The sequence below is a fragment of the Phyllopteryx taeniolatus genome, chromosome 20 (genome assembly GCF_024500385.1).
Source record: "Phyllopteryx taeniolatus isolate TA_2022b chromosome 20, UOR_Ptae_1.2, whole genome shotgun sequence".
Classification (NCBI taxonomy): Eukaryota; Metazoa; Chordata; class Actinopteri; order Syngnathiformes; family Syngnathidae; genus Phyllopteryx; species Phyllopteryx taeniolatus.
This window is the reverse complement of record NC_084521.1, coordinates 9919912-9945270: the sequence shown is the minus strand read 5'-3', so window position 1 is coordinate 9945270 and position 25359 is coordinate 9919912. Positions and strand designations below refer to the sequence as shown.

At 40.9% G+C, this 25359-nt stretch overlaps 1 protein-coding gene across 1 annotated transcript in view; it reads left to right on the top strand.

The window, feature by feature from the left end:
- The window catches only part of adarb2 (adenosine deaminase RNA specific B2 (inactive)), a 166239-nt gene that overhangs the window by 100118 nt on the left and 40762 nt on the right, over positions 1 to 25359 (top strand). Inside the window, 2 exon segments of the mRNA XM_061758799.1 lie at positions 10561 to 10647; positions 11368 to 12320. Of these exon segments, the coding sequence (XP_061614783.1) occupies positions 10561 to 10647; positions 11368 to 12320 (1040 nt within the window).

Here is a 25359-nt window from a genome sequence, read left to right as displayed (position 1 = left end):
GACAAATTGAGTTTGAGGCGGAAAGTCTGCACAGTTATGTGTTGGTTTATGTGCAGAGTGAGGACTTACCAACAAAAAAATTGTGGTATGACCAGGCTGGTTTCCTTAAAGATAAATGAGGTAATGATTTTTTTACCTTGGCTATCTCATTCAAAATTATAGGCTTCCTTAGTCTGATCAAATAACAATAACAATAAATAACTCCAGTAAAAGTGTTCTGTGCTCAAAGTAGATGATCATTCTGTTAAATTAAGTTTAAATTTTACTTTTCAAAATTCTGCTATTGAATTAAAAGAGAGAAAAAAAAGGTTATTTTTGTTCGGTCTATGTACGACCGGTGTCAGAGTTTGGTCAGCATTGCCGGCAGTAAGTCGGACTCTTTTCTGGTGAGGGGTGGACTCCGCCAAGGCTGCCCTTTGTCACTAATTCTGTTCATAACTTTTACGGACAGAATTTCTAGGCGCAGCCGAGGCGTAGAGGGGGTCCGGTTTGGTGGACTTAGAATTGCAACTCTGCTTTTTGCAGATGATGTGGTTCTGTTGGCTTCATCAAGCTGTGATCTCCAATTCTCACTGGAGCAGTTCGCAGCCGAGCGTGAAGCAGCTGGGATGAGAATCAGCACCTCCAAATCTGAAACCATGGTCCTCAGTCGGAAAAGGGTGGTGTGCCCTTGATGAGATCCTGCCCCAGGTGGAGGAGTTCAAGTATCTTAGGATCTTGTTCACTAGTGAGGGAAGAATGGAACGAGAGATCAACAGGGGGATCGGTGCAGCGTCTGCCGTGATGCGGACTTTGTATCGGTCCGTTGTGGTGAAGAAGGAGCTAAGCCGAAAAGCGAAGCTCTCAATTTACCGGTCGATCTACGTTCCTACCCTCACCTATGGTCATGAGCTGTTGGCCGTGACCGAAAGAACAAGATCCCGGATACATGAGTTTCCTCCGCAGGGTATCCGGGCTGTGTCCCTTAGAGAGAGGGTGAGAAGCTCGGTCATCCGGGAGGGGCTCAGAGTAGATCCGCTGCTCCTCCGCATTGAGAGGAGCCAGGTGAGGTGGCTGGGGCATCTGATTCTGATGCTTCCCAGGCGCCTCCCTGGTGAGGTGTTCCGGGCACGTCCCACACGCTGGAGAGACTACGTCTCTCGGCTGGCCTGGGAACACCTCGGTATCCGCTTGGAAGAGCTGGATGAAGTGACTGAGGAGAGGGAAGTCTGGGCCTCCCTGCTAAAGCTACTGTCCCCGCGACCCGACCTCGGATAAGCGGTAGAAAATGGATGGATGGATGGATGGATGGATGGTTATTTTTGTGCACTTTACAATATGTAATTACCTGTTTTCTATTTGTATATTCCTAAATATTGGACAATATTTGCCAGTTTCTTTGCGTAAGTTTGGGCTTCAGGCCCAAAGCAGGACGTGGATGCTTTTACCTTTTCAATTTAAATAAACCTTAAAGTTAATCGTCTGAGATGTGGAGTGCTCTAAAGTCTTTTTGCAGCTACTATTACCATAGCGACATCCTCCCCTGCAATATTAATTTGTTCTTAAGTAGTCCAGGAAAGTGCTTGTCAACAGATAAGTGTTTTTTTTTTTCACGTGAAAAATAGATCTTTGTACAAGCACAGTCATTAACATTTCACTCAAAAGCACCACATTTCCAGTAGAATTTTGCTTTCCATTATATCTTGAGAAAAATGTATGTCCAGGTATATAATATACTGTACACTGTATACTATATATACTCACAATCAAATAATAATACAATAAGTGTTTCAAAAATTCTTTCTTCACATAGATAATGGGGTTTATGCGCAGCCAACCTCCGCATTCGGCAAAACAGGTCGAAGTACTTCCTTTCCGCTCGGGTAAATAGCTGAGCCCTATAGCATGATACCGGAACAAAGTACCCAAAGGAACTAACCTGTTTCACGGGTTTGATCACGTGACATTCCGCATATAGCAGATGATGCTAAGTTTTGATTGCTTGAGGTATTAGTTTAACAATAAGTTTGTTTTTGTGGTTGTAGTTTGCATCTTAATTAAAGGTGTTTCTAATAATTCGTCAATCTCGGGTAACTAAATAAAGTTACCCAAAAATGTTTTAATATATCGTCCTGTAGTGTACTGTTAAATAATTACCTCACTGACAGTGTCAATTAAAACTGAGTTTTATTAGCTTTGTCAAGGAAGAATCATAGGTTACGTTCACACTGCAGGTCAATTCAGATTTCTTTTTTGCCCATAAGTGACATGTACCGGTATCAGATTTATTTTTTTCATGTCAATTGTAAACAGTACAATTCCGATGTTTATTTTTAATTTTTTGTTTTATTTTGTTTTCCCAAATCTGACCCGGATCTCCTTTGTATGTGGATATAAATCCATCATCGTGTATCCGATGTGATTGCAGTCCGGAGACTCAGGTCACGGTCATCTGGCCCATATGTTATCCAAAGGTGACAAACGTCACATCCATCCATCCATCCATCCATCTTCTTCCGCTCATCCGAGGTCGAGTCGCGGGGGCAGTAGCTTTAGCAGAGAGGCATTCTTCCCTCTCCCCAGCCACTTCATCCAGCTCTTCCGAGGCGTTCCCAGACAAGCCGAGAGACGTAGTCTCTCCAGCATATCCTGGATCGTCTCCGGGTTCTCCTCCCATTGGGACCTCACCAGGGAGATGTCTGGGAGGCATCCTAAACAGATGCCAGAGCCACCTCATTTTGGCCGCTTGTATCCGGGATCTTGTTCTTTCGGTCACGACACAAACGTCGCATATTCAACTAAACAGACACGTGTGAAAAGCAATGGCAGACGAAGGAGCAGAAAACAGTCAGTAGTGAAAAGAAGAGGCTTTAGAAATGATAAATGACTGATAAATATATGGGGCGACCGGTCAGTTCAAGCATAAAACCCTCAAACTTGCCACAAATATGTACGCATGTACTTTGTGCATGCTGTCTACATCACTACTTAACTTACATTTTTATTGAGTTCAAGAATGTGAGATATACTGTCTTCTCTTTTGACCAACAATCCCTGCCTCCCGCCCTCTCCAGTCAGATGGCTCCTGCGAGTGAGTCCCGTGTGGCCAAGCAGCCGGGCTGCCAGGAACTTATGACAAGCCATGTTCTTCAAACATCGTGCCGCAACCAAAGCATGGCAGGATGATAGATAGTCCCTTCAATGTATAGTGACAAACAAATTAGTGCAAAGATGCTTCTCACTGCCTTCCAGATGTGTTGCGCTCTGCGATATGGAACAGCCGATGAAAAAGTGGCCACGTCCCATCTGTGCTTTGTCTAAACCATCAGCGCAGCAATTTGCATGGAGCAAAAAAAAGTTGGACCAACTAGTCAGATTCGATGTGTCGTAATGTGAGGGATAAAACACAGCAGGGAAGAGCCAATGAACCCTTGAAGGTTTTTTGATAGGCTAAAGAAGAATATACTTTTCTATTGTTTATCAACTTTTTTGCAAGTATTTTTTTCTATTACAAGTTTTCCCTAGTATGGGGATTAATTATGTGGGAATCAATTCACTGTACTGTACTGTAATATACAGGATTTAGGGAGGTACAGTGGTGCATGTGGCTAGCACATCTGCTAATCACTTAATTTCGGTTCTGTTCCATTTCTTTTTCCAGAAATGTACAGGACTGTTGTAACCGTAATCACAAGGCTGAAGAAAGTTATTTCCGGAAAAGCAGTAGTCACAATAGCAACTTAGAAAAGACCAACGTTCATGTTGTCTGATAGTGCAATTGAATTGACACAAACACACACACACACACATATATATATATATATATATATATATATATATATATATATATATAAAACGAGCCTGAAAAATAGCAGATAATGCTGAAAAAAAATCGATTCGATCGAAATAGATTTTCGAAAGGCTGTTTTGAATTAACTAAAGAGCAATGCAGAACCACCCAATTGCATGGGAGGTTATTAAAAATACCGATTTTTGGTTGACTGTCAATTAATAAAAAGGATGATTATTATTGATTTTGTTAGCGTGTGTGTAGGTATGTATAGTAGTAGTAGTAGCAGTAGTAGTAGAAATAGTATTGTGAAAACTGTGATCAAGGGTCTTGCTATTTGGCCTTGGTAGAGGACTGCGCTCTACTGCGAATTTATGTCCGTCAGCTGTTCTGAACACATAAAATCAGATGTGAAAAGAGGAAGGAAGTTCTGTGTATTAAAAAAGAGCATGGCCATATTTCATTCTCAAGCTATGGTGTCGATGAGAATGCTGTGCATGTTGAGGGTGCCACGGGATCGAGAGGGACATGTGCAACAAAACACTGAGCGGGAGATACGTCACTGATCTGTTGTGTGTCATTACGACAAACACTTATCTTCCTGGCTGTGCCTTGTAAATACGCCGGCCTGCTTGTTATCAAGCGTGCGAGGCAACAAACTTCATCCAGGTTTGAGCCTTCAGCTCCTTACGATTGCTTGTAAATGAGTCATTCTCATGGATGACAGCCTACATTAATAATGTATTGTGTTAAGGAGGAAAAGGAGTGTGCATTACATCTGCCACTTATCAGGGACAGATCATGATTTGATTTGTGTTCCTGTTGGCAAAAAAAAATGTTTCTCTTTCTTCAATCCTACTTTCTTTTTGGCCAAATTGATATTTCAACTGCAGGTTTTCTCATTTTTAAGATGTACCTCCATTTTCTCCCAAAAGGCTTTTTGGGATTATGAAGCACTATTGTTGAGATCTTGCTATTCTAGCGCTAAAAGCTTTTGCAATCACATTGTCCAAAAGGAAGCATACTTTTACTTTAAGGCCAGATGCACAACATAAAAGAAACATGGTGTGAAAAATTCATATTGTATTGCTATTTCCACCAGCATACTTCGAGACTGCACATGTGACATTAAAAAGCTTTTATCATCATCCAATTTTCTGAAAGTTTGTTCTGCACTGAAACCAGGCATGGCACTCTAAGCTGTTCTGTGATTTGGCTATTACAATCAAGTAGCAAATGAAAGTTTTTACTTTTACACAGTGCCACAATATCTCAAAGTTGCTCATTTCCCAATAATGTTCTGATATTGAATATTGAATAGTGGCCACCACTTTAATTCCTGTAAATACGATTTCCCTGGCTGCACTGGCTCAGGATTTAATAAGGCTCTTGTTTATCATCAAGACAAAGCCTGCACTTCACTAGAACACATATAGGCTATATTGTTGATACCCTTCTGTTATAGGGTGACCACTGATATAAATTCCAACTGACAAAAGCAATATTATATTAAAAAGCCTCGGTTAAGTTGTGAGGCTGCTTCACTATGTCTGGTACTGGCTATAATGTGCAGAGTGCAGTATACAAATGTCAAAACTATCAAGGTATTTTGGAGGTAAATTTGCTTCCCAATGGAGCTTGATTTTAGCCACAGGTCATGGTTCCTCCAACACGTCGATGACACTAAACACGCAGTGGAAAATACCCAAGAATGCTTAAGAACAAAACAACAGACTATTCTGAACAGCCCTGATTTAAATGCTATTGAAGATATGTGGAAGGAGCTGAAACATGCCATTTGGAAAAGTCACTCTTCAAACATGAGACAGATGGAGGCGTTTGCTCAGGACTCAGCATGATGACATGAGTGGAAAATAATGATAAATATGTAAGGAGTGTGTGCTTTTTTTGGTGTTTGTTTTTTGGGTTATCATTGTTCAGAAAGGTGCTTCTCCATGATTCTTTTAGTTTTTTCAGGAATTGTTATTTTAGAAATTTACTTTGGATATTTTCCCCACTGAAAACACAAGGCTCACAGCCGTTGAATCGTTCACAGCCCTCAAAGGGTTTCATGCATCACTTTTAACATGATTAAATAAGAAGCATTACCTGCCAACCACAAACCCTGTTGAAAAGAAAACATTTATAGCACATAAATGATTGAAGTGATTAAAGGCAATTATTATTTTTATATTTTTGGCTACTTCTGCACCACAAAAAAAGTGTTGACATGAGTCCCAGTTCAAGACACCATGTTTGCTCCCTTCTATCCTTAAAGGTCATACATTTGGCAAGTCAGCTGCAAGGCATGTCTGGGACTTCTGCGTTCCTATAGTGATAAAAAGAATTGGATTAGGAAAGTGACAAAAAATTGTTCAAGTGCTGTGGAAAAACAAAGCAGTCTCTCATCTAGTGGTTTAGTGACTTTCAATATGAGGTTTGCAGAGAAATACTGAGGAAGAGAGAGGCAAAGAAAGACAGAAGAAATCAGTCAATGATTTCCCCCAGTGCCTGTTGCAATAGCGTCTGCCTTCACTCATCTGACCCATTCGTTATGCTGAACCATGGGGAAATCTGATTGGGCTCATTACCCTCTCCTCACAACTTATACAGCAAGACCAAGAAGTCTCTCACATTGTGAATGGACACACATCAAAGTGTTCACTATCAGGAGCCTGTGACCACGTACCAAGGCTCTCCTCCGCTTCTCCGACTTTGGTGGAAACAAATGAGCGTCATCTCGTCCGTCTGTGTCACACTGTGCGGCGAGGGGATGGACGCAGTGAACTGAGACTTTATTGGCATGCATTGTCTCCTTCATTCATCCCGCTGATGAATGAGAAGGAATGGATGAGAGATACTGTGAAGGGCACAAAAGGTAACGGTGTCCACATCAGACATGACACAATCAGAGTACGGAAGGATTTGTAGTTTGACTTTATAAAAGAAAACTGTTCATCCTTAATGTACAGTCATCTTATTGACCTGTATAAAATCTTAGTCACGAGAAGGATTTGACTAATGAAGATATCGCTTTCTGCTACAAATAGAAGACATTTTACGTGGACACATTTCCTGATAGCTACTGCCACATGCAGTAATTTCTAAAATGATAAAACCGTACTTCTTTATCGAATAAATTCATGGGAAGTAAAACAATTTAAAAACAGCTTTTCAGAAATATGTTCTCGTCTTTTCAACACTATGGGCCATTAAAAATATGTATAGTTTATTAAAGACTTTCTTGTGGAGTATTCTATTGATTGTGCAGTGGAAGCTGAAATATATGAAGTCTACAAAAAAGGCACACAGTTTGCACTACAATGAAAAATCTCTGGTTTTCCTCAAAAGTGTCACAAAATCTACGTTAAACCATCATCATGTGTCACGTCACAGAAATGTTTGATGCTGACCATAGAAACGGAAATGGAACTTACTTCAACATGGAAAAAAAGCAATATCCACAAATACTTTTTTTCCCAAAGGAATTAACAGAAATTAACTGGAAAATTACTAAATTACATTTTAGTCTAAGACGAGAACATGTATTGTAGTTGGGGAAAAAACAATCTCCCTGAGCAGCATAAGTGGTACAGACAATCGATGGATGAGGGAAAAAATTACAGCATTGTCATGAATCTCAAACACTACATAACATTTTATTCTAAAACTGACTCTTGTTTCTTCTTCTGCTGTGTGCAGATCCAGCTGATACAGATGAATTTATACCCAAAGCAGGCAGGTGTAAAGCATAGCTAAGAGCATTTATTTTATGCATAAAGACAGTACACTGAAAGAGACTAGATGAGCTCATGGCCGCATCGAATTTCCTCTTTCCATCTCAGCCTACTGATATTCAAAACGGCATAATTCATAGGGAAAACCAACTGTACCATTATGTTATTGTGCGAGTTCTGTATTGTCTATTTAAATTTATAAGGTTGAAAACATACTTTGCCGCAACAGGAAAATCAATCACCCTTCACACTATTAACCACTAAAAGAAACTGCCTTTGCTGTTATACATGCGTAGCCCACTCATAAATCAGACCGTGTGCTTGTGCCAGCACTTCATAAAGCTATGAAATGACGATCAGTGGTGGCATTTCACAGGTGACCCCTAAACTGCACGGCTCACCACTGTATAGTCGATTCAGCATCAGTTAGTGGGCAACATAATATTTACTGCTTCCTCAGGTGTTTCAAATGAACTGTGGGCTCAGTTCTTCTCACTCTCAGTATTGAGTGAGAAAATTCTGAAGAGGGATGATTTTAGCCTAGTGTATGTAACTACCCAACCTATGTTGACGCTCTCATTAGTATGTCTTGTTACATTTGTATTCACTTGTGGCATGCAACCACTGACGTTAATTTTTATTTTTTTCAGTTTTATAACCACCTTCAAGTGTATATAACATATTAAAAATAATATTAAATGGTCGAGCCACTCCTTGTTTAAAAGCAATTATAGGATTCTGTTGTGCTGTGTACATTCACTTGGATGAAGTCATTTAAATTGGTAACCATGTTGAATTAAAGTGATTGTTGGAAATGTCTGCCCTTCATACGCACATTTTTTTTAAAGAATTTTGAAACTTAAAATTATCCATTTTAAAGCCGTTTTTTATACGTTATGTAGAAGGGATAGTTGTCATAATCTGCACTTTATTTGTTTTTTGTTTTTTTGGTTTTTAGTTTAACATGACAGTACTAATTACAGATTTCTATGTTGTTATTCAGTTTTGATTTGTTTTCTTGTGTGTCCTGTCCATGCCTTCCCAGTCTGCTCGTTATCTATTTGTCTCGACCATCTTGACAGCTTCGACTGCCTCACTTCTCCCTCCCCCATCGCTTCGCTGGCCTCTTCTCACTACGTACCCCCCTCTGTTACCTGTTTAAAGAGTGATTTTCCGTCATGTGCTTAGGTGCGGGGTCATGTGCTGAGGTGCGGGGTTCAATCCCTGTCCCCGCCTGTGTGGAGTTTGCATGTTCTCCCCGTGCCTGCGTGGGTTTTCTCCGGGCACTCCGGTTTCCTCCCACATCCCAAAAACATGCATTAATTGGAGACTCTAAATTCCCCGTAGGCATGACTGTGAGTGTGAATGGTTGTTTGTTTCTATGTGCCCTGCGATTGGCTGGCAACCAGTTCACGGTGTACCCCACCTCCTGCCCGATGACAGCTGGGATAGGCTCCAGCATGCCCGCGACCCTAGTGAGGAGAAGCGGCTCAGATAATGGATGGATGTGCTTACCCAACTATGAAGTTCCAGAAGTCTGCTTTTGTTCCTCCTCAGACGGACAATTTACATTGTGTGCATTTTTAAATGGACAACGTGACGCAACGGTACAAACAAATGTGACGAGGCTAGTTACATACAGTATGTCAACAACTTGTCAAAGCTCACTTCCACATTTCCAAACATGACCTTGCAGTACAGCGGCCCAGAATGGTAACAACTTGTCTCTCTACTGAACTGGTTTAAGAGAGACCATGGTACAGGTTAATTAGTAAATATGCAATATAACACAAAATCCAGATATATTCAATGTGAGGTTCTCTCATGAAAATGTATCATTGTTCTCCAGTTGGAATGCAGTTGTTAATGCAGCCTATTCCTTTATAACTGGTGTACTAAACCCTTATAGTTCATAGGCTAGTGGGACATTGGACTTGGAACAAGCAGATGAGTTTGTGGCGTTACCCCACAGAATAACCATACTATCTAATGTAGGACCACAATGTGAAAGAAAGCTTGATTGCCAATTGGCAGTTAATAGTTTCCGCCTTAATTACAACATTTGTCATCCAACGACATGTACATGTAGATTTGAAGACCAATGTGAGAAAATCAACTTCACTTAATCTAATTCTGCTGAAACACTAATGTGGAAAGCCATGTTTTACAAAAGAACTGAGAAACAATATAGGCTGATTTGAAAATGGTCTAAATAATGGTGGTCCAGGGAGTCCTTTAGTGCCAAATTGCTGCTGGTGTTTGGCTTTTAGCCATAATTAGGTCAGAATGTAAATGGCTGTATTGTGATGTTGGCCCACAAGGGCCAGCACAATTCCAACCTCTGTGTTTAGAGCGTATCGGTGTGTGTCTGTGACTCATTTAGCCTCTCTAGTGCTGTTGCGCTGCGACAAGAGCAAGAGGGCACCGAGGGCCAATCTCACTCACAACCTGATGCTCTTATCCAAACATGTTTATTGCACTGTGATGTTGTACCAAGGGTATACAGCATTCAGCTATGTGAATTGCTGCTGCCAGCCTGCCACACGTCTGAGGTTTGGATTTCCGAGACTACCTCAACCTTTGCCTTACCTCTGATTCTCCTACTTCAAGTCTTTCCTCCTGCAAAACTTTCCTATTCTTCCCTCTCCTTGAAATCTCTTTTATTGATGATTAGCTGATGTTCCAAACACAGAGTGTAATTAAGGAGCCAGACTGGTCTGTCAATTCGGCTCAGTACCGCATGAAGAGCACCAGACTAAGTGTTTGCTCTAATAGGGCTTGAAACTGCAAACAACACGCATACCTGGACAACAGGGGGTCCCCTGGGGGTAACGAGAGAGAGCAGCTGCCAGCAAGTTGTCTTTAATAAGAAGAGACGTTTATCACCAAAAGTGAAGGGGTTGCTTTCATGTTCATGCAGGAAAAAAAAAAAAAAGACCTCAGTTGTATAATCACATAAACTTGTTTCCATGCTTATCAAGGCTTTTAATCAATTCCACTATCAAAATATTTTCAGTGCTTCCTTACTCATGTTGTCCTTTGTCTCTCCTCCAGAGAAAGTCAGTATGATGTCAGCATTGATCAATCCCTTCAAGTACATAAGCCCTGGGACCAGCAGCACAGAGGACGAGGACAGTTTAAGTAAGATTTTTCTCTCATTCTCTCACTCGGTGAGTGTCACCATTTGGGCCAAAACATTTGGTCCAAAAGTGGTCATGAAACATTGTTACATTTCAATCAATCAATACGTCATTGATATAGCACTCTTCACACTTAAAAAAGCAACACAAAGTGCCTCAGTAATAATGAGTCTAAATCAGTGGGTGCATGCACAAACATCTCGATGAACAACCATTACCTGACCCCAGTCTCCTATTAGACTTTTTTGGGTGAGCTCTGAACATTTTTGTCAATTTCCCATCAGTAATGCAATACACCACCACTTTATAACTAGATTTGAAGAGCGTATCACAGCCGTTCAGCCTCTGCTCTCATGGAGGATAGAAGTGTGAAATAAAGCAGGCCGCAGACACTTCTCTCTCCTTTCTCCCTGCGCCTGCCACTGGTGGAATCCCCAGCACCGTTACAAATAGGATTTTTGCTTTGCATTGGCCACAGGGACCAATGTTTCTCACTTACAACAAGGATTTCCAACCAATTTAGAGGCAGATTACAGAATGATTCGGCAGATAGCATCCCCATTTTAAGGGATTTGTATTTTAAAACACTTAAATACCATTAAGACCTGTATGAGATTGGTTCATTATCGTTTCGTTGTATATCAAGTTGTTCAATTTGCCTGGAGAGATTTTCCTATATTCATTCTGTTCAGTAGAGATTAAGCGCATTCTTTCTCTTCAGGTACCAGCAGTGCAGAGGTGAAAGAGAACCGCAATATTGATAACTTGGAGGATCGCTCCTTAGCATCAGTTGAGTGTCAATCACTCTTCTGCTCTGAATCTACAAGGAGTGGGAGTTCTAGTCTGAAGAGGAAACGGCCCCTGGAGGAAGACAACAATGGTCACCTCAGCCAACTACGTCTGATCTATAAGAAACTGTCCTGGTCTGAGGCACCAAAGAATGCTTTGGTTCAGCTCAATGAGCTTCGGCCAGGTCTTCAGTATCGCATGGTTTCACAAACAGGTCCAGTCCACGCTCCTGTTTTCTCTATTGCTGTTGAGGTTAATGGCTTGACCTTTGAAGGGACAGGCCCCACAAAGAAGAAGGCTAAGATGAGGGCAGCAGAGCTGGCCCTTAAATCTTTTATTCAGTTTCCTAATGCTCCTCAGGCCCACTTAGCCATGGGAAACATCTCAAACCCATCAGCCGACTTCACCTCAGACCAAGCTGACTTCCCCGACACTCTTTTCAAAGAGTTTGAATCTTCAGAATGCTCTGATGGCCTCACCCTTTGCAACTCAGAAGCAGAAAGTCAGCTATTATCAACTGAGCTCCTGCGACATGGACGCTTGCTTCGCCATACCTTGGACTTGATGGTACAGGCTCAGCAGAGGTTGGGGGGCATTGTTCCAGAGCCCAATGCGCCCAAGAGTCCCGTGGTGCTGCTCAATGAGCTGCGTCCGGGTTTGCGCTATGCCTGTCTCTCTGAGCGTGCCGAGGGCCGGCGGCTGCGTAGCTTTGTGATGGCAGTACGCGTGGATGGACGGATTTTTGAGGGCTGTGGTCGTAGCAAGAAGATGGCCAAGACCCAGGCAGCCCAGTGCGCTCTTGAGGCCCTCTTTAATATCAGGACAGCCCCTGAAGGGAGGATGGGTCTCAAAGCCAGCAGGAAGATATGCCCTCATTTACCCCAGGTGAGTAGAGAATTAGCCTGGTCTGTGTTTAGCCAAGTTTTTTATTTTTATTTTTTTTGGCACGCACTACAAATCATACAGGGGCTGTAATGACCAAAACAGCAGTCATGCAGCTTAAAGGCAAACATATTGGAGAAGTAATTGAAAAAGACGGGATACAAAAGTACAGTGAACTCTCTATAATCAAACACAATCCATTTCAGGAAACAGATTGACCTTCATTTGTCTTTCAGAGTTTAAAGCATTTTTCCCAGAAGAACTAATTGAGTAGACGACAAGTAATGTGAAAGTTGTCCGTGTTATACTGTAGAGTTACCTTACATGCTGTATACTGTATAACGCGATATTCTTAGTCAGTCTTAGTCGTACAAGTCTAAAAGAAAGCTAACTACTCGTATAAGTAGTTGTGAGATTGTCTGGCACCTGTTTGATTCATGAATCATTTAAACAAATTAACCCAACTTTGATGCTTGTAGTGCAGTGGTACAGTACGTGCTGTTGCCTCTCACGCAGACGGCAGAGGTTTGATTCCCGGTCAGTGCGCCAATTCCCAGCCACGGCCGGTTCCAAGCCATGCGCGTGCGTATGCGTGTGTGTGTGTGTTTGCCTCAACTTTGATGAGAAATGATCATTCTTATGGTGACACTGGATAAAAGTAATGGAGCACAAGGAAGCAAAAGCATTGGAACACTGCTGGAGTCTTACTGTTTTCAATGTAAGTATACTTACATTATGTAACTTCCACTGTATATTCTTCTTCACATGTTCTTCTACTCTTAAGAACCCTTGTTGAAGTGACATCTCTTGACTATGAACTTTGCTGATATCTCGTGTCATGCATGTAGTTTTTTTCAATGTAGTTTTGAGCGACTAAAGAATAGATTCTAAATTCTCCAATTCTTAATTGCAAGACCTGAGGGGAGTTTAGAGTTTCTACTGTATTTGTAAAAGTAGGGAATGCATCATATGATTCAAATCACAAATTGTGTTTGAATACACTTCATCTGCTTGTTGGCCTTTTTAGAAACTCATGCATTAGAAGGTACATAACTGATCAGGACACAGCTAAAAGGTTTTGTAAATTTGTAAACTGTGTTGTCTCATCGTGTGGCCTCAAAGCGACAACAAGCATAAATTCAATCTGTTGCTCAAAGCTGATAGAGACGTATAGAGAAAATAGACAAACAAAACACTGAGCCTATGTCATAGTCATTTACCCAAATACCCAAATTGCAATCAGAGCGACGAAACTAGTTTTGGAGGAACTTGAGAAAATTGCAAGTCAGTTGTGAGATTGGCTGGCACCTGTTTGATCCTATTCCAAACTCAATTTCAGCTGCAGAATTCCATCTAAAGAAAACTACCCTAATTACATTGTCAGACTGATTTAATTTGTTGTTTGGAAACTTAAAGCTTATTATGGGCAATTGAAAGAATTTCTATTCTTTCTATTGTATTCGAATATCCTTGTAGTAATAGGATATGAATTGTACTCCAGGCCTATATCATCAGCTAGCGGTTTTCATCTGTGGCCTTAATAAAACTGAAACTAGTAAAACACTGGATAAAACGCCACACTTCACTTCTTGTATTCAGTATAGCCATAGCCTCCCAAGCGAAAGTCTTTTCTTGAAGGCTTTTATTGACAGAATTGTGTCAGGTGCATGTTGTGTAGAATTATCATCTTTTTCCATCCTTGAAGAAATAAACTGGCAAGTGTCCTTCCCCAGAGCATGACATCAACCTAACAAACCTGCACGTTTGGCTGGGAGAAACTTTTTCCTTTCTCCCTCTGCCACGGTGTCTAAAGCGATTTTAATAGGATTTGGCGCCCCAGTTTAGTTCCACTCTTTTGTGGAAATTTCTTGAAAGTCAGGCGACTGTATGCCAGACTCGCAAGTAATTCATTTCAAATGCTAAAGGAAAAATTAGAAAAGTTCAACAATTTGGGTACATGCATGTGGGATTAATTGAGGCGTGTTTGAAATATGACGTGTTCAAGAGTCATTGGCAATAAAGCACAGATACTCTTGCTCTATTTTTGTGAAGCAGTCCTCATCCCAAACACTGATTGACTAGGCAATGGGTGACTGCCCTGCACATGGGATGTGTAATATGTGGTTGCATGCAGGCTGCAGTGTAGGAGGCGTTATGGTGCTATGCCATTTATGGTTTTGGTGACCAATTAGGTTTATGGCAATCATTATGTTTCTTCATTGAAATCTGAATTTGAATATTATTTACCAGAATTAAATTTCAAAATTTCAACGCGGAACCAAGAATGGTAGAGATATAAATGATAAAATTAGCTGTAATAATGTATTGTTGTAAAAGATGTATTGCCCCTGCATGTTAATTGAAACAGTCTTATCAGAGTGACAAGATGACTGCACCTACTTCAAAACAATTTTGGAATGTCTGTCGTCCTATTGATTGAGCGATTCAAGGCTCAAAAAAGGATGTAGTCAGAGGGAAGTGGCCACTGAGCGTCACAGTGTCATCAGCAGGTTGCAACAGAGATACTGGTAGAGTCACTGAAAGGACTAGAAGTGGACGTCCTTGGACATATTCATGGATCAAACACCTGTTTTGAATTTTGACAGCTATATTTTAGAGAACAGCTAGTTCTCTGCAACTAAGTGCAAAAAAAAAAATAATCTCACATATTGAACATTTAAAGCGTCAAAGAAGAAGATGCTCAAAAGAAGTTCACCTATAAAGGCTATAGTGCATTTTAGGTTCATCCTGAAATTTCACCTATAAATCCAATATTCCCTAACATTTGGTGAGTAGTGAGATTGATTGGGAAGGTAAAATGTGTCCAATCAGTCTATGTTTGTCTATAAACTGCTTTGTTAACCTTGAGAGTTAATGTTATGGGCACATCTGCAGTAGAGCAAGTCAGGGAAGGATTACAGTATATCCTTGGCCAGGCATTAACCCCACCAACCTCTTTTTAAAATCAAGGTCTAATTTGTCTCTAAAAATACATTTTAGTCTTTACAATGACAAAGTATTGAAATAATCCTGCCACCTATTTCGCCAAGTGGAATAATTGGCCTTCTGTTCAGACCATGATTGGCCATTTAATCTAGCTCCCATTTCTGTCACAATGCAGTTCAGTGTTGCTATGTCGCTTGAGTCTGAAACACGTGTGCAGCAACGGTGAGAGAGTGGGTGCAGATGCTTGCGAAAGGACAGCCCAGAGGTTAGTGGTCGGGACGCTGCACTCTGCCACCTTGGATTAAGGTTCATTTGATTAGGGAAATGTGTTCTGCAGCAGAGCTGAATGACAATTAAGGTTAATGAAGGAGAAAGTGAAGAAAGCAAGCATACAAAGACTGGAAGTTCAAAGAAGGCAGTATTATAGTTTATGTAAACAAAGCGTTACTACAGAATATTTGTATTGGTCATGATGTCATCTGAAATGAAAGTGATTTGATTCATTTAACTCCTCACAGATAGAGAAGGCTACAAAATGGTCAAGTGGAGTAATTTCTCTGCCTCCAGCACAGCAAATTAAATATGATTTGAGACATGTGAAGGTGACCCCTGTCAGTAGGCGAGTCTTCAGAAGATTGCCTTCTTTGTCTAATCTCTCCCACTTCTAATCTGTCTCACTATAAACAGCTGTGACAGTCTGATCATTAATTAATATTACCACAACAAATTGGAGACCGTGACCGAGCCAAGCCACCCGTCTTGGGAAAAAAAAGAAAAAAAACACCAAGCCGCCGAGGGAGAAGGTGTGAACAACACATTCGAGAGGACTTCATTACCAGTGTTGGTAGTGTTACAACCACAGCATGGGGACAGTGATGACAGCAGATCAACACGAAAGTGACAGCCACCACAGCACACCGTCCTCTCGGGATCAGCTGTGATTAACACCCTAATGTTGTAGTGCAAATAGCCTGACAAACTATTTCGCTATGTCCATTTTATGTTTCACTGGGGATAATGTACCTTTAGGTCTAATTGCTAAATGGGCATTCATGCTTGGGAGTAAAGTGTTTTATTGCAAATATATATATATATATATATATATATATATATATATATAGCAAAAAAAATAGTCTTTTTGAACAGGTGTTTAGACTTTTTATATTCAGTGTACATACATGACCATTCATCATCATGAAATGCTTGAATGCCGACTCCTACCAGTTCTTAACTCAAGTCCTGTATGTATACACATTAATTTGTATTATTTTTATTCAAAATTGTGACTACTTCTAGCACTAAAATTAAAGACCCCCCCACCCCCTTACATTTTTGGGCCCTCACCGGGGGCAACCACAGGCATGTTTAGGTAGTGTAGTTTATCTAAACTGTTTCAAATATTCAGTAACAAAATCACAATGATATTTTGGATACAGGTCACTTGAAAGTTGATGTCAATAGACAGTCAAAAAGATTATATATTGGCACGAAATTGGACTTGGCCACTTATGACCTGATGTGTTCTGACTATTAAAACAACCTAATAAAGTAAAAATGTTGGCTGGAACAGTTGCTGAGTGTGTCATATTAACACGGCTGGTGTTTTATTGTTTGATGACCCTCTACATACAGCTGCTGAGCTGCTCACTATGAAGTATCACGAAATCAAAAAGTCATAAAAAACAAAGCATGTGTTCATCTGCGTTAAAGAAAATAGGGGCATTAAAATTGTTAAATTAGTTCATTAAAGTTAATTAGTCATATCGCATGAACTTAACAGCCCTAATCAAAGCTAATTATTGTCTTTGACCTCTGTAATTGATGTAAGAAAGGGGACTATTGTGACTGGTGTGCATCTATGAAGTTCCACAATACTGTATCTTACATAGTTTGCCAAATAATGTGAAATCCTCTTTAATTCTGGGTTATCAGTTGCCCTTTCCGCAGCCCACTACACTCATTATTTACCTTTGAAGGGAAAGCTAGATAAAATAGTGGAGATTTGTGTCTGAAATCACCAAACGATGTTTCTTCAGCTGAATAGGAGCACGTTGTTCATACTGTAGAAAGGTTAGCATCATCCTCACCTGTCCAATAAGTATGCAAAATATGACCTATGAGGCTGCAGGCTGTTAAATGTAATGTACCGCGTCAGCATGCAGCTTTGTGAGAAAATCCCTTAACAAGAAGGTATCAAAATGGTTGGTCAGGTCAAGTCACTTGGCATATAATGAAAACCGCCCATGTGATCTGGTTCCAAAGAACCTCCGCTCACCCTGAGATGTGCTATATACTAAGTCTTCATTTTTGGAGACTGTCTTGAGGTCCTTCTTTCCCCCTGCACGGTGTCTATACCTACGTGCTGGAGTGTGGCAACAGTTCATTCTCAGGAACGCCTCACAGTCCATTAAAAGCATAACCAAGTTCATTACAATTTCACAGGCGCTCAGATAGCTAATGGCGACTGATAAATCATGACTATTGGTCCTGCGTGGCTGGTGTGTAGCATATTTATCTCTAGTTCTCAGGCAGAGGAGGGGTCTGGATGTCTGCGCTTTTAATGACCTTCCAACCTGCAGCAATGGACCCTCTTGTCACACACTGCATCACATTTGGAAAATCGCAGTGTTCGTGAAGGCAACATACTAACAACGTACAATAAGCTGACTGATAGACATCCATCCATCCATTTTCTGAGCCGCTTCTCCTCACTAGGGTCGCGGGCGTGCTGGAGCCTATCCCAGCTGTCATCGGGCAGGAGGCGGGGTACACCCTGAACTGGTTGCCAGCCAATCGCAGGGCACATAGAAACAAACAACCATTCGCACTCACAGTCATGCCTACGGGCAAATTAGAATCTCCAATTAATGCATGTTTTTGGGATGTGGGAGGAAACCGGAGTGCCCGGAGAAAACCCACGCAGGCACGGGGAGAACATGCAAACTCCACACAGGTGGGGCCGGGGATTGAACCCGGGTCCTCAGAACTGTGAGGCTGACGCTCTAACCAGTCACCACCGTGCCGCCACTGATAGACATTTCCCTGTTATTTTTAAAACACAGATACAACTTTCTAAGAAGACATTAAGAAGAATCTAATGCAGCCTTAAAAAAGAAAGAAATATTATTTTTCTCTGCTTACTACAATTTTATTCCGCTTCCATTGACTGATCAGTCCCACAATACATGTGCAGTCAAGCAGCATGTAGACAATCATGTACGCAAGAACAGACAGTGGATAGTTTTTACATTTTTGTAGACGGATATTGTACACATCATTTACTTCCTTCCTTTAAAACCTTTGTCATGCATCTGACGTGTGTGTGTGTGTGTGTGTGTGCGTGTGTGTGTGTGTGTGTGTCAATTCTTGTGACACTCATCTTTTAATACTACAGTGGTTAGTAAATTGAGTCACAACAGTAGTCACTGAACTAATTAAACCTGGTACCACTGTATATGAATGTTGAAGTCCCATAGAAATCTCATATGAAGGATAAGGAACAATAACTAAGAAAGAAAAAAAATCACGGCGGCACGGTGGCCGACTGGTTAGAGCGTCAGCCTCACAGTTCTGAGGTGCGGGGTTCAATCCCTGTCGCCTCCTGTGTGGAGTTTGCATGTTCTCCCCGTGCCTGCGTGGGTTTTCTCCGGGCACTCCGGTTTCATCCCACATCCCAAAAACATGCATTAATTGGAGACTCTAAATTGCCCGTAGGCATGACTGTGAGTGCGAATGGTTGTTTGTTTCTATGTGCCCTGCGATTGGCTGGCAACCAGTTCAGGGTGTACCCCGCCTCCTGCCCGATGACAGCTGGGATAGGCTCCAGCACGCCCGCGACCCTAGTGAGGAGAAGCGGCTCAGAAAATGGATGGATGGATGGAGAAAAAAATCACTATCTCATAGAAATACTAGGAAAACATCACATGCCACATCTAAATGTACTACAACTAGTTTATCATAACCCTCCATTGAGCAAGTAACTATCCATCCATCCATCCATTCATTTTCTGAGCCGCTTCTCCTCACTAGGGTCGCGGGCGTGCTGGAGCCTATCCCAGCTATCATCGAGCAGGAGGCGGGGCACACCCCGAACTGGTTGCCAGCCAATCGCAGGGCACATACAAACAAACAACCATTTGCACTCACAATCACACCTACGGGCAATTTAGAGTCTCCAATAAATGCATGTTTTTGGGATGTGGGAGGAAACCGGAGTGCCCGGAGAAAACCCACGCAGGCACGGGGAGAACATGCAAACTCCACACAGGCGGGGCCGGGGATTGAACCCGGGTCCTCAGAACTGTGAGGCTGACGCTCTAACCAGTCGCCCACCGTGCTGCCGAGCAAGTAACTAAATTTGGTAATTTATCAATAGAACCATGTCACATAATATTCATTCATTCATCTATCTTCCATTCCGCTTCTCCTCACTAGGGTCGCGGGCGTGCTGGAGCCTATCCCAGCTATCCTCGGGCGAGAGGGGGGGTACACCCTGAACTGGTCGCCAGCCAATCGCAGGGCACATATAAACAAACAACCATTCACACATACGGGCAATTTAGAGTCTTCAATTAACCTACCCTGCATGTTTTGGGGATGTGGGAGGATTTGAACCCTGGTCCTCAGAACTGTGAGGCGGATGTGCTAACCAGTTATTCACCATGCCGCCAGTATTTAGTCAATATAATAAAATATAATTAAAATGTATTGTATGTTATAGCATTTATAATCCATCCATCCATCCATTTATATATATATATATATATATATATATATATATATATATATATATATATATATAATATTATGTGACATGGTTCTATTGATAATCCATCCCAAAACATGCGTGGTAGGTTGATAGAGGACTCTAAATTGCCGGTAGGTGTGAATGGTTGTTTGTTTATATGTGCCCTGCGATTGGCTGGCGACCAGTTCAGGGTAAAGAAAATGGATGGATCGATGTTCTATAATCCGGAAGGGAATCATTTAGCCTGAAAATATATTTTTTTAGCTGATTAGTTGCCATGCTTTATGATCCCTGCATTGTTGCTGACAAATTCATTATCAAGTCTCTGTATGACTATAATTAGCTAAATATATTTTTCCTGAAAAATTATGCCGAAGATGTAAGACCTAAAACATCTGTTACCTTTGTCCTGCTTTGCAAGACTAGACAGAGCCTCTCTGGAGATGATGAAATGGGTGAGTGGGGAATACGGTGCACAGAATGTGTGTAGGTGTGTTGCTGAGGAGGAGTAAAATCCTGGATTGCATGGAGAAGATGAGGGGAAGGCTATGGGAGGGAGCGAGAGGTGAGGATGGATGGACTGCAGTCGGGGGGGAAAAAGAGGGAAACCTCAGCGGAACAAAAGACCTTCAGGATTAATTAGGCGTCAGATTGGTTTCAGGGCACAGTATGGGGGATGGGGGGCACTGAAAGATATGGCGAGGCAGCAGAGAGAAAGTTTAGCATTCTGGGAAGACCTCGTCCTCAGCCCTCATATTTCAGTCAGCCTGCCCATGAGTATACAACAGGCAGCTAGTTAGGACCTCTGCAGTGCCTGCAACTATTGGCTAATAGATGGAGCTCCTCTTTTTCCATCTGTGTATTTTTACATTATTCCACTGGGTAATAATAGAAGGGTCATATATGTAACATATAATGCTATGGTTGGATTGTGGTTATGCCCCGTTTTAGTGGATCATATTTTCTTAATATGATGGGACATAAGCAGCAAATGGGTGAAATGTTCCTAGTATTAATTTTATGAAGCAGCACATTACAGAGCAGAGGTCCATAATCAACCCAGACGCCTTTCTATATGGACCCAGACCTATATTAGATGATTCTGACAAGGCAAAGCAAAGCAAATTTATTTATGTAGCGCATTTCATACACAAGGTAACTCAATGTGCTATACATGCTTAAAAGCATTTTTTTTTTTAAAAACAGCTTATAAACATTTAAAACAAAGAGGGGGAAACAATAAAAATACAATTAAAACAGCATACAGTGCAAGAAATATAATTTAAAAGTGGAAACGCTCTAAAAAGCATGGGGGAAAAGAAGAGCTTTTAACCTGGACTTAAAAACATGCACACTTGGGCCTGATGTCACTTCTGTTAGCAACCTATTCCATTTGTGTGAAGCATAATAGCTCAATGCTGCTTCACCATGTTTACTTTGGACTCGGTGCTCCACTATTTGACCTGAGTCTGTCGATCTCAGAGCCCTACTGGGTTTATATTTCATTAGCATTTCATTCATGTATTCAGGACCTAAACTGATGAGTGATTTATGGACCAGTAGCAGAAGTTTAAAATCTATTCTAAAGCTGACTGGAAGCCAGTGTAAAGACTTTAGAATTGGAGTAATATGCTCTGACCTCATTGTTCTGGTCAGAACCCGAGCTGCAGCATTCTGAATGAGCTACAGCTGTTTAATGCTCTTTTTAGGGAGTCCAGTCTGAAGACCATTACAATAGTCAAGTCTACTTGAGAAAAAAGCATGGATGAGCTTCTCCTGGTCTGCTTGACACATGCAAGCCTCCACTCTGGATATGTTCTTCAGATGGTAGGAGGCAGTTTTAGTAATTGAATTGATATGATTTTTTAAAGTCAGGTCAGAATCTATCAGAACACCAAGGTTTCAGATTTGCTATTTGTTTTTTAAAGAGAGTGACTCCAGGTATTTACTAACAGCAAGCCTCTTTACTTTATGGCCAAAAACAATAATCTCAATTTTATTGTGGTTTAATTGAAGAAAATTTTCACTCATCCAGTTATTTATCTGTTTTAGACCGTGACACAACACCTTAATTGAACTGTAGTCATCTGGAGACACTGCTAGATATAACTGTGTGTCATCTGCATAGCTATGATAGTCAAAATTAAAGTTCTGAAGAATTTGACCCAAGGGTAGCATATACAGGCTGAACAGGTGGTGTCCAAGAACTGACCCTTGAGGGACCCCATAGGTCATTGCCATTCAATGAGACAAAGGCTAATTTAACCAGCAAAACATGTTTTCATGTTTTTTTTTTCAACATACAGCTTTATTTTCTCTATCAAAAGAAAGCAAACAACCCTTGGGATTAATAAATTATCTCTCAATCTGTTCTGTATGTACTGCACAGACCAACCACATGCACACACATCAATCAATCAATGATGATTATCCAAACATCATCATCCTCCATGATCTAGGAAGTGACCTGCTAATATAATAAATACTGTACATATGGGCAAACAACCACGAAGGGTGCTCCCTAATTTATTCATCCATAATTCATTTATCCATTCTTTTCCATTCCTCTACTGACCTTTCCCATCTTACTTTTGTGCTTCCAGAAAAATCTTAATATCCCATTCAGGTCACAAGGATCACCTCAGCATTTTAAATGTGGACCTAGAGCGGCCTGTTAATGCTGTCTGTGTCCTTATTGTCATACAACAATGTTTCTTTGGCAACGCGTATACCCAGTCAGTACAGGAAATGCTGAACTCTGCATACAGATGACAGACAGAGTTGCCATGAATCCTAATATTCTTTCATAATATTCTATCACCGCTGCAAAGCACTTTTCAGATCACGTCACAGAGGCCAAAGCTAAAACACACCCTGTGAACATGGCTGCACTCATACTCTCAGAAGGATAGCTGTAATACAGATAATTAATTGTGTTTTTTGCTTTTGATCCCACATAGTTCAGTATTAACTGTGCCATCTGTTTGTTGTCGTGCATCTCCTGCTCTCTACCCCAGAAAGAGTGTGTGGACACATGATAGTATGCAAGCTCATTGGAATGGGTTAACATAAAAGAAAGATGACAAAAGAGAGCATATGCATTTGTTCCAGTCAATCTAGCATTCTGCCGACTTTGCTGACGACACATAATGGATTTTAGTAAATGTTAAAAGAGCATTGGGCCATAGACAGTTTTTTTGCACATTCAAAAGTCTTTCTACACCATTTCATACATTTTTCCTTAGGCTGTGAAGTGTATAATACCATTATGTTGTACCGTGTTTGTATGTGTGTGTGTTGGGGGTTGGCAATGTGAGGGATCGCTTCTGTCAGGGGATGTTTAAGGAGCCATATTCATCAGCAAAGAAAAGAGCAAGGCTAGTTTCTGCAAAGGCCAGGTGTAAACTTATAGCGTCTATGTGCAAGAGAAACATATCAATGCTATTGGGGAAAAACTTTACATCTGCCAAATGTCAGCTGAACAGCATTGCTTAGAGTTTGAAAACATGCATTTAGTTTGTCCTGGGGTGTTGAAAGGTTGTCAAAAAACTCAGCTTTTCCACCACTCAATTGCAGCCAAAACAAGGTGGAAAAACTCAACAGTCATCCAAAGTATGTCTTAGTCATAACACAACAACATTGGCTTCGCGTTTTGTTTTAGCCCTTAGTCCTCTTATGGACCAAACTTATGAACTGATGTTTGAAATGTTTCCAAAATGTGCAGTCTCAGCTAGCAGGTTTGGTATCCAGTGTACACCAAATACTTGCAAATCAAAATGAAGACATTTGGACTTTTTACTGGATGCCATTTCTTTTCCCTTGCTACTGAACATGGTAGATGTGCCCTTGGAGAGGTCAATGCTTATGCATTACATGTAGAAATGTTCATGGCATTTATTGGATCATGACCGCTGCCAAACATGAAGTCTATATAGTTACCCTCGCAGACACTATATGCGTTTGTGACTGGACAGACCATACTCTGACCCATCCCTTGCAATCCTTTCCTTTAGTGTTTATAGACAATGGACTTTAAGAGAGAGGAAGTGTTTTTTTTTTATTTATTTTTTTTTGTATTTTAAGGTTTTACAGTCACATACTATCTGATCTTAATCCCCATGCATGCTGCCTAATGGATCCTGGTAAAAGAAACATGAAAAAAAGTAGATAGTCACATGGGAACATATAGTGTACTGTATGCAGGGGTTTTCAGTATGCACAACATAACCCTTTTTTTTCACGGAACACATATAGTCTCTCTCACCAATCTATGGTAAGTTAACACAATAGTAAAGTCACAATTACAGTAAATATTTATTTGGAAAAATTCTTCTAGGACATAAATACAACATAATTAAAAATGGGGGGAAAAATCCTTATATATATATTTTCTTCCTGTGGTACACAAGGGGCGCAAAGTAGTTCACCGAGTGCCTTTTGTAACCACAAAATGTCATAGGTCGGGACCATTGTAAAATGAGGACCACCCTTTTATATCAATATCAGAATAACACAGATTACAGACTTCGACTGAAGAAAAAAAAACGAGGGATGGTTAGTTATATAATTCTACTAGTTAACATCTAGTGCTTCACTAGTAGTACAAGTAGCACGCCGATGTCAAATAGTGTACAATATTGCCTCACTAGTAACATTTAGATGTCTACTACGACTGTGCCAAAGATCTTTTAGTAGTGTGGAGAAATAATATATACAGTGGTGTAAGGCGGTCGTGGAAAGACATTACTACTATGACTGTCATTCTACTAGCGCGCGGTATTCAATCCAACACTGTGGTGAATCGTCTTACTAATGAGGACAAAGAGTGTACTAGTACATGGACCTTTAGGTGAAAATTCACAATATTGAATAAATGCTCAAACGACTTTCCTTACTCACCCATGTGTTTTGTGTCTGCTGTCACCACTAACATTTCCCGTGATCCCTTGTAAACTTTTCGGAATTCTGAATTCAGAACAATATCAGCCATGGTGCAACATCAACGTCTGACGATGAACGGCTGTATGTAGGGATTTTGACCACAAACAAGAAATTGAGGAGACACACAGTGATCAGCAGCGGGAAGGCAGACACAGAAATTATCTGACCACACTGCAAAAAGTATAGTTGGAGATTATTATGAAATCTATACAAAATGTAATTTGGGATTTCAAGGTAAGAGTAGTTGCATTGGCGAATTATATTTATAATTGACTGGACCCCTTCCAGAAGTAAACACATATATATATAGAATTGTTGTACTTCTAGTATAAATTCTGTGGATCTGAAAGTATATTTGTCTGCTCTGACAGACATCCAACATCAGTTTCCAGACTGAACTTCTCTATA